At 30.7% G+C, this 15,655-nt stretch overlaps 10 protein-coding genes and 1 non-coding gene across 11 annotated transcripts; 7 read left to right on the forward strand and 4 right to left on the reverse strand.

The window, feature by feature from the left end:
* Positions 1 to 46: 46 nt before the first annotated feature.
* On the forward strand, positions 47 to 352 carry WICANDRAFT_63600 (uncharacterized protein; the record flags this gene model as incomplete). Its single annotated transcript, XM_019183577.1, has 1 exon — positions 47 to 352. A coding segment is annotated over one exon (306 nt), but the record flags the coding sequence as incomplete, so codon positions are not given.
* Positions 353 to 1,012: 660 nt separating this feature from the next.
* MPO1 (2-hydroxy-palmitic acid dioxygenase MPO1) lies at positions 1,013 to 1,555 on the forward strand (the record flags this gene model as incomplete). Its single annotated transcript, XM_019185771.1, has 1 exon — positions 1,013 to 1,555. One exon carries the CDS (start codon positions 1,013 to 1,015, stop codon positions 1,553 to 1,555), a length of 543 nt encoding a protein of 180 aa, XP_019038308.1.
* Positions 1,556 to 2,096: 541 nt separating this feature from the next.
* On the forward strand, positions 2,097 to 3,038 carry WICANDRAFT_18623 (heme-dependent oxidative N-demethylase family protein; the record flags this gene model as incomplete). Its single annotated transcript, XM_019180799.1, has 1 exon — positions 2,097 to 3,038. A coding segment is annotated over one exon (942 nt), but the record flags the coding sequence as incomplete, so codon positions are not given.
* A 763-nt stretch (positions 3,039 to 3,801) lies between these two features.
* On the reverse strand, positions 3,802 to 5,175 carry WICANDRAFT_79635 (Zn(II)2Cys6 transcription factor domain-containing protein; the record flags this gene model as incomplete). The annotated part of the gene is made up of 1 exon (XM_019184925.1): positions 3,802 to 5,175. One exon carries the CDS (start codon positions 5,173 to 5,175, stop codon positions 3,802 to 3,804), a length of 1,374 nt encoding a protein of 457 aa, XP_019038310.1.
* A 294-nt stretch (positions 5,176 to 5,469) lies between these two features.
* Positions 5,470 to 6,867, reverse strand: WICANDRAFT_79636 (Zn(II)2Cys6 transcription factor domain-containing protein; the record flags this gene model as incomplete). The annotated part of the gene is made up of 1 exon (XM_019184926.1): positions 5,470 to 6,867. The coding sequence occupies one exon, from the start codon at positions 6,865 to 6,867 to the stop codon at positions 5,470 to 5,472; it is 1,398 nt and encodes a 465-aa protein (XP_019038311.1).
* Positions 6,868 to 7,627: 760 nt separating this feature from the next.
* Positions 7,628 to 7,724, forward strand: WICANDRAFT_t83. Its single transcript has one exon. It is a non-coding gene; the product is annotated as a tRNA-Ser (tRNA).
* A 3,185-nt stretch (positions 7,725 to 10,909) lies between these two features.
* GET1 (GET complex subunit GET1) lies at positions 10,910 to 11,904 on the reverse strand (the record flags this gene model as incomplete). The annotated part of the gene is made up of 1 exon (XM_019184167.1): positions 10,910 to 11,904. The coding sequence occupies one exon, from the start codon at positions 11,902 to 11,904 to the stop codon at positions 11,317 to 11,319; it is 588 nt and encodes a 195-aa protein (XP_019038312.1). The 3' UTR covers positions 10,910 to 11,316.
* Positions 11,905 to 12,103: 199 nt separating this feature from the next.
* Positions 12,104 to 12,966, forward strand: CKB1 (casein kinase 2 regulatory subunit CKB1). Its single transcript, XM_019186440.1, has one exon. It carries the CDS (start codon positions 12,114 to 12,116, stop codon positions 12,903 to 12,905), a length of 792 nt encoding a protein of 263 aa, XP_019038313.1. The 5' UTR covers positions 12,104 to 12,113; the 3' UTR covers positions 12,906 to 12,966.
* A 21-nt stretch (positions 12,967 to 12,987) lies between these two features.
* Positions 12,988 to 13,572, reverse strand: JAC1 (J-type chaperone JAC1; the record flags this gene model as incomplete). Its single annotated transcript, XM_019183578.1, has 1 exon — positions 12,988 to 13,572. One exon carries the CDS (start codon positions 13,570 to 13,572, stop codon positions 12,988 to 12,990), a length of 585 nt encoding a protein of 194 aa, XP_019038314.1.
* Positions 13,573 to 13,700: 128 nt separating this feature from the next.
* On the forward strand, positions 13,701 to 15,002 carry ATE1 (arginyltransferase; the record flags this gene model as incomplete). The annotated part of the gene is made up of 1 exon (XM_019185772.1): positions 13,701 to 15,002. The coding sequence occupies one exon, from the start codon at positions 13,701 to 13,703 to the stop codon at positions 15,000 to 15,002; it is 1,302 nt and encodes a 433-aa protein (XP_019038315.1).
* Positions 15,003 to 15,279: 277 nt separating this feature from the next.
* On the forward strand, positions 15,280 to 15,612 carry STF2 (ATPase-stabilizing factor family protein; the record flags this gene model as incomplete). The annotated part of the gene is made up of 1 exon (XM_019181948.1): positions 15,280 to 15,612. The coding sequence occupies one exon, from the start codon at positions 15,280 to 15,282 to the stop codon at positions 15,610 to 15,612; it is 333 nt and encodes a 110-aa protein (XP_019038316.1).
* Between the last annotated feature and the right edge of the window lie 43 nt (positions 15,613 to 15,655).

The raw sequence follows: 15,655 nt of genomic DNA on the forward strand, positions 1-15,655 counted from the left end.
TACAACTTCAAACTCATCAACCAATCCTTTATCCATTCGCAACAGACGCTTTAACTCACCACCACCACCACCACCACCACCACCTGCTACAGCTCCTTCTGAAGATGTTCCAATCACATCAGATGGTGAACATGTTGCTGAAAGTTTCCAACAATTAAACTTAGATCATGGTCAATCATCAACCGCTCAAGATACTTCAACACCATCAAATCCAGATGAAATATCTTTGAAAGACCAAAACCAAATGGTTATAAGTTATATCCAACAAGCATCTCTTCATATTAGAGAGGCTTTTACCTCAGATGAAATGCATAAGTATTATCGTATCAAGGATAATACAAAAACCAATTAGACATCAACAGTCATATTGATTCACTTGTTCAATATTGTTCAACTTCTGGTCGGTACTCCATGAAAGAAGCTTATTAACTCTGATGACCACACCATATGATTCAATTGATTTTCTAAAGAAGTTTCTCCTTTATGGTTGACATCCCTGTTCAAAGAAACAAAACCAATATGATCAAAAGTGCTTATCGTGAATTAGGAACCATCATCAATTCCCATATATTAGAGCTCGCCTAAATCTCACTTATTTTTCACAGCCTAAACCTTGTGCCGTGCACATCAGATTTACACAACTCAGGTATTCACTATGAATACACATCCAATACATCACAACACAGCATGTTATACACACAACTTTGATTAATAGCCAGTAATGGCAGGGAGCATCCAGCCCGAAATAGGATACGAATTTCAGTTAGAAAGATTATAAAAGGAGAGTGGGATCCCATGTAAATGTAAATTAGAATATTTTAATAGACAACTGGTTTTTAGAGTAAAACTTTGTAAAAGGAACTCGCGAAACCCCAACATTAACCCCGAGTTTTCCTTTGGTTATAAAAGCAATTGGAATTATAACAATTACAATAACAATAACAATAACTATTAACTACCTATTAACTAGTATTGAATACTATTTCTATATCAATTACTATATCATTTCACCATGGCCATCAACCTCGAAGACCAACTCGTCTTCTACAGAAGCTACCACTTCAACACTATCAACGTCCTCATCCATTCCGTCTTTGTTCCCACAATCATGTTTAGCTCCTTTGGTTATGCTACAAACGTCAGAATCCCAATCCCTATCCCTCATCTAGCCAAATACTTGAATCTTGGTGTCCTTGGTAGTTTAGGATACTCGTTATTCTATCTTTATTTGGATTTCATTGGTGGTGCATTGGCTACTCCAATATTGATGATTAGTTCAATCTATTTCACTGATTTGACCTTGTACTCTCCAGAGGTTAACAAGTTGTTGATTGCTGCGTTTGTCATTGGCTGGCTTGTCCAATTCATAGGACATGGTGTCTTTGAGAAGAGAGCTCCTGCTCTTTTGGATAACTTGTTGCAAGCATTGGTGTTGGCTCCCTTTTTCATTCTTTTTGAATTGTTCTTTTTATTGGGTTTCAGAACTGATTTGAAGAAAAGAGTCGATGCTAGAGTCGAGGTCAATATTGCCAACTTCAGAGCTAAGAAGAAGTGATTTATTCAAATTATCTATTTATTTATATTTATCTATGATATCGATTGATTATTACCTGTAAGACTCAAAACACACTCGATTTGAACCCAGAAAAAAACCATTCAAATCCTTGGAACTAATCAAACATCATCAAGCTATTCTCTACACTCCATCTCTTTATCCCAACCCCTTTCATCAATCAATCTCTCGTCTTATCCAAATTGCGCATCTGGTTTCCCGTTACAGGAGATCGAAAAAAAAAAGCGATTTGACTCAGAATTTTGAAATAAAAGCAGCACAAAAAAAACCATCAACATGCTCATTTCAATGCTATTTTGAATACTCTAAGTACTCATCAATCCTGAGAATGGTGCTAGAGCTCATATCCCAGAAATCAGCACGGGAATTGGTGGAATTACTATGTTCCAAAACTTTCACCATCCCAATCTTGACTTATGTCCTGTATCAATTACTTCAAGATGATTCAAAAGTTGAACAGAAACCAAAACAAGAGATCATAGTTGAAAAAGAAGATGATAATGACACAATCCATTACAATCCAGTGGATCCAAACTTCAACTGGTCTACAAAAGAGCCTCATAAATACAGACCTTTCAAAAAAGGTGAATATAAATTAGTCATGGGTATTAACAACATCCCAAATGATGAATGGTTTTTAGTGGAAAACACTTATAAATCATATACAGATTTGAAATTCAGCTATGTCAATAACCCTGAACTACATGATCATGCCATATTCATGACACAGGATTGTATCCCTTCAGTTATTGAATTTTATAAAGAATCTACAAGATTCATGCTTGAACGTTATCCAATGTGTTTTAGTGTCCGTGATGGATTGATCCATAACCATATCAGAGGTGATACCATACCTTTTAACCCCCTAGTGGAAAAGGATCCAAAGGAGTTGTTGCATCATTTATCAAGATTCTTGGAGGAGGATTTCATATTATTATTCCCAGATCCTGAGAATTACGATACAGATGAATACATCTTCAAAGGTGGTGTCTTTGCATTCGCAGCTGGGTTTGACCCAGTAGAAAGGTTCCAAACTCCATTAACCACAATCCATGGCCCCGTTCCTGAATATCGTACCAAATTAAAACCACAAATGAATAAATTTTTCGAAAAATTGAAAAAAGGTACGATCGTCAAGAGAAATAACTGGTCAATCCAAACTCATAACAAGATCTTTGTGATTGGTGCAAATAAAGGTGTTGAAGGTGAAGAGATCAAATCGTTAAACCCAGATGAATTGGATTTTAAAAGACAAGTTTTCTTTAGATCTGAAAGACAAACGTTGACAAGATTGCCAAAGACTGGTACGATTGTTTTCGGGATAAGAACGTATTTGACACCAATTTGGGATATTAGAGAAGAAGGGCTTGGAGATGAATTGATTGGTGGGATTGAAGGTATGCAAGAAACTATTGGACAGTATAAAAGAAGACCTGAATGGGGTGAGCCGGTTGTTAAGTTCTTGAGAGGTGAGAGTGATGGTTGTGAGAGATTGGAGTTTGAAGGGTTGGTTTGAATATAAATTAATTAAATAAAACAAATAAATAAACTGAATAAGTAATTATAACTAGATTAAATAAGTAAATTAAATTCAATTAAATCAAATTGGTATCTATCTGCCATTTTGTATCTGTTCAAAAAGTGAAAAAAAATTCAATGAGACATAATAACCAATATTCTTCACTTTTAATCATAATATATTATTCAATCTACTAGCTATTGCACATGTCTTCTACTATACTCAAAAGCACCATCCTCATTTCAGAACACCAACTATCCAAATTTCCTATCTCTCACCAAAAACCAATCTTATACAGCAGATTCATTAGATTGAAAAAATTCATTTCAAAATCAAATTCACAAAGATGTATATTTAAAGACTTGATCAAGAGAAAATTCCAAAATAATGATATTCAAATACCAACATTATTAAACACTTTACATTTCCTAACATTAGCCGTGTGTGAAGATGTAGAGGGTGATAAGGATAAACAAATTGCTCGTTCAATTTTATCAAATTTAATATTATTTGAAATTAAAAAGAGGAAATTTTTAGAAATTCCTAGAAATAAGAAATATGCTTCAGTTTTGCACAAGAGAGAGTTTGATCATTTGAGATTTAAGCCTTGGGAACGTTATTATGAACTTGTTGAGAATTTTAACAAAAGTTTGGATTTATGTTTGTGAAAACTTACAAAAAGTACATTTATTTGAAAGCTATAAAAGGGTTAAAAGAAAACACTAGGTCCTTCATTTGGTGATAATTTTATCTTCCCATTGATGAAATCTTGAACAGGTTCACCTAAATCATAAATCAAATTGAAATCATAAGGAATTTTATAAACTCTCCTAGCCAACACTAAATCATAAACATTTTGATCAAATTCATCTTCAAATTCATTATTAAACTTATGAAAACATTGTTTTCTATAAAACTCAATAACTTGATTCCAAACACCTCCTGTTCTTGCTAATTTAAAATCAAATATTGAAATAATACAACAGATATAAAACAATAATTTCAAAGCCAAATGGTTCCCACCCTGTTTTAAAGATAGTATAAGGTCATCATCTAGTGAAATTTCACTTATTGGTAAAAACAAGGCAAAGGGGAAATTCAATTCTATAGCCTTGACACAATTTGATTCAATTGATGAAATGAAATTCAAATAACTAACTTGTAACATATCCAAGGGGTTTGTCTTTTCCAAGATGTATGATCTTAAATGTTGAGTGAATTTGAAACCATCATTTGAATTATCAATAACATATGCAAAAGTTGGTGGTAAGATCTTCATATATTTTGAATTTTGTAAAAGATTAAAATTATTTGATAGGATTTTTTGATAATCTTTTGTTGTTTCAAAGATTTTAAATATTTTAAATTTATTTAATTCCACAATATTCATATCATTATCCTCGTCTGGTAACATTGCGAAGACTGCAGTCATTATGAATTTAGCCACTAATAATTGACCACCAATGTCAATCATCTCTTGAGAATCAATTTGAGAATCAATCATGAAATTCGAATATGCCATCATTTCAATAGTTTTGTTTTTAAAATGTTGAACTTGATCATATAGATTTATTGTCTTTTCTTGATCTTCATCATCACCACACTCCAAATAAACACTTGTGAATGAATTGGATTCATTATAACTAGCCAATAATCTAGCACTACTTAATGAATATATTGATAATTTGATTAAATCTGAACAACACCATAGATTTGGAATTTTTTCATTCCAAAATTTATAATTATCTAAATTTACTTTAAAACTGAAAAAATCAGCACCAAATTCAAGATAAAATTTCATTAATTTTAATTCAAAATTTGATATTTGTAAATGATTTGTTGTGGAATTTAATTTAAGAACTGTATCATGGTTTAATGATGTGGGTGGTTGTTTAGTTTTAACCACTTTTAATTTAACAAAAGATGGTTTATTTAGATAAACACATTCTCTGTTTGTATGGAGACAATATTCACAAGTTGGTTTATCCTCTGTGCATTTTATTTTCAGCTTCTTACAACTTAAGCACCCGTTTTTGGATCTTTTAGTTTTGTATCTTTTGGTGATTTGGTTGGTATCAGACATTTTTGGGTATAATGATTTCATGAAATTTCAAGAAAAAAAGGGTCTAAAACTAACTAACTTATATAAAAATTAAATACGAAATATGAAATTCTTCTTTTCTTTCTAGAAGCCCCTATCTAATTTCTATTTAAAAGGCTTTTTTTTCACTGTTTAATTTTAATTTTAATTAAAGCCGCGATTTTCAGAGATTTTCAATTCGATTTACGTTTTGATTTGATCAGATTTTTGGTTTTAATTGATTTTTATGACTTTACATAGATTTAATAGAATTAATAGAATTAATAGATTCAATAACTATTTTATCACCTCAATACCACTCACCAAATACTCCCCAATCGGCTCTCCAACGCTTTGAATATGCTCCAATTCAAACGGGAATCGACTCTGTGTTCGTCCCAATACCCACCCATAAATATTCTCGTCAATTGAATCTTCCCATCCATCAAACAGTCTTTGACAATGAGCTTTATAGTAATTTATAAACTCAATGAAAAACCCACTCCGTTCATATAATTGATAATGGAAAATTGAACATAAACAACAAGCATAATACAAGACTTTTAATGAAATATGATCTTCATTTTCCAACAACTTGATGAAATCCATATCACCAGACATGTAAATGATGGATTTAAACAATGCAATTGGATATTTATAATACATTGTACTATAACATCCATTCTCTAAATATGATATAGCTGTATTGTATAAAATTGTTTTAATATCAAATGTATCAACATTTTGTAAAACATATACTTCCAAATGTTTTATGAAATTTAATTCCATTTTCCTATAAAGTATATTATAATCAAGTTCCGGTATGATTTCAGGCTCAAAAAGATCTGAATATTTATTTGAAAGTTTTAAAATTGGTACATGTTTTGTGAAATGTTTGGAAAATTTATAAGTTTCATTCATAACATTCATAATGGCAAAATCCTTAATTTTTTCATTCCCCAATTTTGGTTCTGGTAATAAAATCCTTGTACCTGTAGCCAATCTTTTAGCAATTAATAATTGACCCATTATATCTTCAACATCATAAATATTTTTAGAATTTGAATCATCAATCATTAATTGATATAAATCAATCAATTCAAAAGTTTTATTCATATAATCTATTGATATTTTCTTTAGATTTAATTGTCCATCCGCATTATTATACTCTGCAATCCCATCATTATTGAATACAACATCTTCATAAACCATTGGATCATAACATGATAATAATTTTGCACTACTTACTGAATATATTGAATTCTTGATAATATCTGAACAACACCATAATTTCGGAATATCATCACACCAAAATTTATGAAACCGTTCATTCATTGCTATAGCGAAAAATTTACCACTAAATTCAATATAAAATTTTAATAATTTTAATTCTAATTTTGATACATCCAATTGATATGAAACTGAATTTAATCTCTGTAAAGGTTTATTATTTAGACTAACCAATTGTTGTTGCTGTTCACCTGCATTAACATTATCTGGATAAATACATTCCTTCTTGGTTTGAAGACAGTATTCACAAATTGGTTTATCTTCATTACATTTAATCTTTAGTTTTTTACAACTAAAACAACCATTTCTTGATCTTTTAGCTCTTGGTTTGATTTGTTTAGTTTTAAATCCGTTGGTATTACTACTATGCTTAGACTTGGGTACTAGTACTCTTGAATGTGACATTGTTAATGGATCCCTTCAATAACTAATTGCTTCAAGTTTATTAAAACTTTTGATTTGATTTCCCTTTTGAAAACAATAAAGGGTGTTAATTACGTAATCGGATATCAGCCGGTTAACGCAGCCCTTATCATAAGCGCTTATGTCAGAGATTAGGTAATGATTAGATACCATCTATTTATGGATTAACTAATTGAAGATTTAATAAATTGAATAACTGATAGGTTAAATGAAGTGCACAGTTCTAGAACTCTGAAGTTTAAAGAAGTTTTTTAGTATATTTTACACTTTATTTGGTACCTGATAATCAATAACTGAAATTATTATGTAATGGGTTATAATTATGTCATCATTTTGATAACTCATTAAATACTTATAACATCAATTTTTAATAGATAGTATATGTCTTAAAATATATCAATAGTGCTTTTTGAAAGTCCTTTTTATTATTGTGCTCTTTTCAGCGTATTTGAATGTGTTCTAACAATCAATTCTACACCTTACTCAAGTTTATAGACCTCTTTACCCCAGATTTAATCTCAATAATTTATAAGAAAATTGAATCTAAAATTTCGAAAATGAAAACAGCTTCAATTACAATAAAACTTAAACCATAATAATTACCAGACGTTTCTCATAATATATCTATTTTTTCTATCAAAATAACTTCAATATTCATCACTCTAGATCAATTTAAAAATTTTATTTGAATTTTTTCCGACAAATCATAGCCCTCGGAAAACCAATTTTCGTCAATTCCCCGGTTACAGTGGCCGAGTGGTTAAGGCGATGCCCTGCTATTTCGTGTAGCTGTTAGGCATTGGGTTCTACCTGCGCAGGTTCGAATCCTGTCTGTAACGCCATTTTTTGCTATTTTTTTTGCTGCGTTGAGATCTAATATTGCTATACTTTGATTTCTATCTTTGTTTGGTTGAATTTGGAGTTGTTTTGAGTGTGCTATGTTCTTTTTTTGTGGTTTGGTTCGATGAGATGCGAAGCCGAAGAAAAAAATACATTGAAAACAGAGACAATGAGATAAAGAGAGAAGATAATTAAAGAGGTGCTATCTCTCTTTGGTTCGATCAATCTAGTCTTAACTATTCAGATCTTAAGGATTCCTTACTAATTTGTATCTCTTCAGATTTGAATTCGATCCATTCCATTGAGAATTTGAATCAAGATCAAGATCTGGTACCTTAACAACGAGATCTCAGTTGAATCTAAAGGTAATTACACCGTTTAAAGACGAATTCAACACCTAAATCATCAATTACTAACTAAAAACACATAACCCACCACCTATTTCATTTTTTTCCCCTACTTTTACTCGATTCATGTTAAATATCATCTCAATCGTTTCCCTGACAACATCAAAATTTCCCTTTAAATCGCGAATCTCCAAAAAAAAATGTCAACAAAAACAAAAACAAAAAAATTGATTTCATCTTCAAAACAAAACAAAACAAAGAACGAAAGAAGCTGAAACAAGATAATTATCCATAGCCTCAAAAGGAAACCATCTGCTAATCAACAATATCAATTATATTCCATATTTCATTAGCTCTTTTGCTCTTTTTTAGCTATTTCAACTTTTTATATTTAATACCCAGTTTTATTTGCATTCGCTAAACAAGAATCATGGCTTTGAATAACAGGGATAGACGTAATGGCTTGATTCTATCAAACTCTTATCGTAACTCCCAACAAAGATCATATGGGAAATATAACAAAAGAAAGGCAAAATATAATTTAAATGATTTGGTATTGGATATAAACAAGGATCATAATACCATGGCTAATACAAATGATTTTGATATCTCAAATGATTCTTTTAAAATGACTGATGATGATGAAGATCAAGAAGGAGAAGATGATCATAAACAAATTGAAGATGGTGAAATGGCCAATATTTCAAGTGATGATGATTTTGGTGATGAACCTTATAGTAATGCTCAAATCATTAATATCTCCATCTCTGATAATGAAGATAGTGATGTTATAATGGAATCTCCTGAGAAGAAACAACCAATAATCAAGAGTACACCACAAAAGAAATCTTCAAAACAGAAAAAAGTCTTACAAGATCTCTCTTCACCAAAATTAAACATTAATACAGATACCATTAATGATAAAAGAATTCCATTAGCTTCAACTCCAAATTTCCAAAGAAACAGTTCTGCAGGTTTATCACAATTTAGAAATAGAAGTTCTTTGAACTCAAATAGCTCTAAAAGATGGTCATTATTATCATTTAATAATGAAGATAAAGAAAATGTCAATACGACAAACACCAACAACAATAATAACAATAAATCCAAGAGATTTTCAATTGTCTCCACTCAATCAAACTCTTCAAAAGATAAATCATCCAAGAGATTTTCAATTGCATCAACTTCATCTTTAACTGATTCTAAAAACAAAAGATTTTCAATTGCATCAACTCAATCAACTTCATCTGGGAATTCAATTAAAAATGTTATTAGTAGAGTTGGTAATGCATTATCTTCAGTTTCTGTTAGTTCATTAGAAGATACAAGTGAGACAAATACTCCATATAAAAACATCAAACCTGGTGTTGTTGGTGAAAATTTGAAAAGATCAAGTACTTCAAGTAATATTTTATCAGAAAATAATTTTAATAATGCACCTTCACCAGTTCCAATGAGAACTTATAGTCAAGCAAGTATTTCTTCAACAAATATCAACATCAATACCTCATATCATTCAAGAGAAAAAGAATATCAACAACAACATCATCAATTTGCTGGGAAAAATGCAAAAGATACTGATAATATCAGTATGTTGAGTTCTTCTAGTATAAGAACTTCAAAATCAAGATTTAGATTATCTTCAATCTTCTCAAGTAAGAAAAATGAAAATAGTAATAATGATAATGAATCAATTAGATCACTAAGAGGTAAAAATTCCCTAAGTGATATGAGAAAATCAGTTTTATCAATGTCACCAAGTAAACATAATTTATTCAGATTAGCTAAAAAAGATAGTATTAATGATTTGAATAAAAAAACTCATTTAGATAAAACAATGATTTCATTACCAAGACCTGATACAAATTCAAGAGAAAAATTGAAGACAAGATTAAGAAATAGTTCTTCAATTATTTCAATAAATTCAATAATTTCAAGACAACCAACAAATCAACAACCTCAACCTCAATCTCAACAATCTTTACCACCTCTAGCTCCAACTTTAACAAATACAACAATGATGACAACTAATGAATATGAAGCCAAACAATTGGAGAATTTGGTAAAATTAACAAATTATCCAGAAGTTTTAAATTTTAAAGATTATGTTTCAGTTATTGGTACTGCAAATAATCAAGTTTTAATTAAATTTGCAGAAGCTTCATATAGTGAAGTTTATTTATTGAAAAATTTTGAAACTAATGAAATTTTAAAAATTTTTAAAATCATACCATTTGGTGATGGGAATTTTGAACAACCATCAATTGATAATGTTATCCAAGAATTGAAAATTACCAAAAAATTAAGTTCAATTGAAGGTTTCATTAAAATTAATGAATCATGTATTGTTAAAGGTTGTTATCCAAGATTATTATTAAAACTATGGGATGATTTTAATGAATTAAAAGAAAGTTGTAATTATAGACCTGAATTTGATCAAGATCAAAAATATTTAATAATGGATTTAGAATATGGTGGTATTGATTTAGAAAAATTTGAAATTAAGAATTGGGAACAATGTTTACAAATTTTTTGGTCAATTGTTAAAATCTTGGATAAAGGTGAAAAAAATTTCAAATTTGAACATAGAGATTTACATTGGGGGAATATTGTTATTAAGGAAACAAATGATACCAGTAATAATGAAGAGATTGAAGATGCTTTAAAAGATTTATCAATTATTGAAGAAACTGAAGAAGATTTACAAAATGATGAAACTAGTTCAAATAAATTACAAGTTAAATTAATTGATTATACATTATCAAGATTAGATGGAGAAAATGAAATGGATGTTATCTATACAAGGTTAGATCATCAAGATTTTTTCAAAGGTTGTGGAGATTATCAATTTGATATTTATAGATTTATGAGAAATCAAATTAAATCAATTCAAAAAATTGATCAACATAATGATGAAATTGATTGGTCATTATCAAGTTTTATTAATAATTTATATTGGTTACATTATTTATTGGATAAATTAATAAATCATAAAAGGATTTCAACAACAAAGAAAGATGATCAATATTATAAAGATTTGACATATCTATATAAATCACTAGATCCAAGAAGGAAAAAATTAAATGATTCAATTCCTCAATTCAATCAAGAAAATGCTAAAAGTAATAAAAAAAGACAAGTTGTTTATTTCCAAGACTTTAAAAATTGTGCAGATGTTTTAAAATTTGGTGAATATTATGGATTAATACATTAAAAAGGGACAATAAAAATGTATGATTTTATATTATTCAACTGTAGTTATTTTATTGGTTGGCTTTTCAGGTAATTCAACATTAAAATTCTTGATAATGAATAAAACACCACTTAGGAAAGCATTTATTAAAAAACACCATTGACTTAACCCAATTGAACCAATTGGAGCACTTGGCCAACTTAGTAATTTTTCCAAATAATATGGGAACCCACCATTAGGTAACCAAAACACACCAATTTTCCTATTGAAGATCCTAAACCAAACCATAGGTAACCAATAAATACTTGATAATAATAATGAAATTGGTTTTTCAAAATTTTGTTTAAATTCCACAATTTCTAATTCTAGAGAATCTATTGATTTATTCAATTCATCAAATTTTCTATTAAGTTTTGTCCATTTAGCATATTGATCCTGAGGAGAAATGGAAGATTTTTCTATAAAGACTGCTTTCTTTGTTGTTTTCAATTTATTCAATTGTTTTAATTTGGGGTTTGATGAGTATTTTAAATAGATTAGCCAGATGGATTGGATGATGTTTTGTTTGCCGAAGTGGGAGAGGAGGGAGGAGTATATGAGTAGGGTGAGGATTGATAGTAGGAGGGAGTAAGGTTCCATGGTGAAATAGCCTTTTAGTAGTTTTTTAATGGTTTTTTGATGGTTTTTGGTATTGAAAAGTTGCGAGTTTATTTGATTTTTTTGGAAAAACGAAATTTTTGCAAAACGAATTCGCGAAGAGTAATTTTTTTCTTGTTTATTTTGTGAATTGAATTGAATTAAATTGAATAAATGAACAAATTAAATCAAATTAACTAAGAAATCAAATAATGTCAGAGAATAACAGCTCAGAGGAATTCGAGACGTGGGTCAGCAACTTCTGCTCCCTATACGGCCATGACTATTTCGTTGAAGTTGCTCCAGAGTTCATAGAGGATGATTTCAATCTAACTGGGCTATCTTCAATAGTTCCATTTTATAGAGAAGCCCTAGATATGATTTTGGATTTCGAACCTGAAAAACCAATAAGTGTTAATGATTTGCCTCTGGTACAGCACAGTGCTGAGCTATTGTACGGGTTGATCCATTCAAGATACATTTTAACTAAACAAGGATTACAAGCCATGGTTGAGAAGTATGAAAAGAAACAATTTGGGACATGTCCCAGATATTATTGTGAAGGAATGCATCTTTTACCTATTGGAAGACATGACCAGCCTGGTGTGGAGACGGTTAGACTCTATTGTCCTTCATGTTTTGATTTATACTTACCAAATAGTTCAAGATATTTGAATATTGATGGTGCATTTTTCGGTACAACATTTCCTGGATTATTTATCAAGATATTCAATGAGATTGAAAATCAAATAAAACAAAGAAATAAAAAACAATATGATCTAAAGATCTTTGGGTTTAAAATACATGAATTAAGTCCTGTGGGTTCAAGAATGAAATGGTTAAGAAAAGTTCCAAGAACTAAAGAAGAGTTGGATGAATTGAAAACTTGTGAATATCAAATAGCTAATAATTTGGGACAAGAGAGTGAAGATGATGAGGGTGAACATATTGATGATGATAATGAAGATGATGAGGATGGAGAAGATGTTGAAATGGTGAGATGAGTTTCACTACAATTAGGGTTTTCTGTACAATAAATTAATAATGGAGTATATATTACTTGAGGGAATAAGGTTATGTAGTATTTCAATGTGTCAAGTTTATTGGCTTACCAGGTTCCCAATTCTTGATGGCATTATCTATATTCCACCAATATCTTAATCTTATAGTTTCCACTGCAGCAGTTTCATAATCTTGTTTATTAAACAAATCATTCAAAATAGCTTCACTTTTGGCAATCCGTTCATCGTTTTCCAACTTAACAGGTTCCAATTCTTGTTCATTATTAACATTTTCTAAATTTTCATGGATATCCAAGATTTCGAACAATAATTCACCATCTTTTAAACTATATTTTTTGGAAACTTCATCTTTGGAAAGGTCAATCCCATTCAATTCAAGGATATGTTGGGATCTTAATAACGATGATTTCAATGTGGAATAACCCTTATTTAGTAATGAGGATTTAGAATCATCGTATTTTATGGAATCATCATGAGAAATGTTTGAATCTGGATGAAGTTGTTGTTGAAGAGATCTATATTCTTTTCTTAATGATTTTGGATCGATTTGGAACAAGATTTTGGAATGAGTTGTCTTTGGGAATAATTTGAAGAAATTTATGATTTGGGGAGTTTTCACACTTTGGAATCTTTTAAATAAAAGACTCATTTTGAATCAATAATTCTTTTAATTGTGTTTTTGGTTTGAGTATTAAACAATTTTGCTTTTCTCGATAAAAAAAATCAAAAATTTAACCAAATAACGTCAAAATTATATCACCCAATTCTCTTTTAAAAATGCAAATGAATGAAAAGCTCATAATCTCGAGACCTCTTTATTTGAAAAGTGACGACTGTGGGTATTGTCACCATGAAAAACCACATTCAAAAGCGTTTCCCACAAAGAGTTGGACCAATCATTATGCTCAATCCAAAGAGACACCATCTTCAATCTCATTGGGGTTCCAAGTGGAAAACATGACAGTGGAGCAATATGATCAATTGATTAATAAGGGATTCAGAAGATCTGGGAGTTTCTTATACAAGACTGATTTGTTGAGAGGATGTTGTAGGATGTATACAATCAGAACTAATATGGAGATGTTCAAGTTGAATAAAGAGCATCGACAGACAATAAACAAGTTTAATAAGAAGATTGGCATTGAGGGACATTCAGACGATTCTAAAGGGTTTGAATTGGTTAAAGAATTGAGGAAAATGGATCAATGTGATCGATTAAAGATTAAGTATGAAGATAGTGTTTTCACAAAGCGTAAATATGAATTATTTACAAAGTATCAAAATCATATACATGATGATTTTAAAACTAGTGAACGGTCATTTAAAAGATTCTTGTGTGATTATCCATTCATGCAAAATGGGAAGATTAAAGATGACGAGGTTTTACAATATGGTCCATTACATCAATGTTATTATTTGGATTCAAAATTAATTGCAATTGGATTTTTAGATGTTTTACCCAGTGGAATTTCATCAATTTATTTTATATATGATCCTGATTATAAAGAATTGGGATTAGGTAAGATTAGTGGATTGAAAGAGATGGAATTATCCCAAAAATTAGGATTACAATATTATTATCTTGGTTATTTTATAGAAGATTGTTCTAAAATGAGTTATAAGAAGAAATTTGGAGGCGAGATATTGAATGTTGTTGATTATGATTATTATAAATATGATGATATTAAAAGTTATATGAAAGATGGTGCATTATTTGCTATTAAAGATGGTGTTAATGTTGTGGAAGAGATGTATGGAGTTGATGGTGATGAGTTTAAGCAAGCTACAAAGTATTTCAAGCATTGGGAAGGTGTTGATTATGGCAAGATCTCTAATGACATACTAGATCAAGATGAAGGTGATGTTTATGGTATCCCTGGTGTAATTCCAGGTGTTTTACCTCTTCAAGAGCTAGCCAATCAATGGGACACATCTCGACTTAAAATGTTGATATTTGAGGATGGGTTTTTAAGGCCTATAGTTTATGACTTAGAGAATGAGCGTACCAAGAGAGTGGTGCTGGACATTTACAGAGTGATTGGGCTGGAATTGCTCAATCAAAGCGTAGTGTTTATGTGAAATGAAGTGGTTTATTGCTTATAATAATTGTAGTGAGTCATTCTGGGGTCACGCCAGCAGCAGGCTAGGCGGAGGGGCTAGGCAGAGGGGCAGGGGGACTCTAGGCGGAGAGAGCAATCCTGGTAGGCGCACAGGCGGAGGGCAGTTCTAGGTCACACGATGATCAAAAGAAAGTATATAAGGAGCCCCTGGATCTGAATATTTGATTTCTTCTTCTTTTTGTTTTTGAGTAAATTAAATTGAATCAATTAAATTAAACTAAATCAACTAAATCACAATGACTAGAACTCAGAAATGGACCTACCACGAGAAAAGAGCAGAGCCTCACATGTTCACCCACAACGGCCATCCAGATCAAAACCCTCAACACACAAAGAAGAACGGTGCTGGTCGTGGTAACTGGGGCTCTCCAGGTGACGAGATCAATGACTTGATTGACGACGGCGAGATCCCTCCAGTCTTCAACAAGAGACGTGGCTCCAATGCCAGTGCCCACGAGGTCAAGTTTGATGCCATCCAACATTCACACGATCATATCGATGAGGATGATGAAGATGATTACTATGACGAAGAAGAACAATCAACTAACGAAAGTGATGAATCCAAATGAAGCTATGATACACTGTCTATTTAACGCAATTAGAGAATTTTAA

This window comes from Wickerhamomyces anomalus, assembly GCF_001661255.1.
Source record: "Wickerhamomyces anomalus NRRL Y-366-8 unplaced genomic scaffold WICANscaffold_4, whole genome shotgun sequence".
Taxonomy (NCBI): Eukaryota; Fungi; Ascomycota; class Saccharomycetes; order Phaffomycetales; family Wickerhamomycetaceae; genus Hansenula; species Hansenula anomala.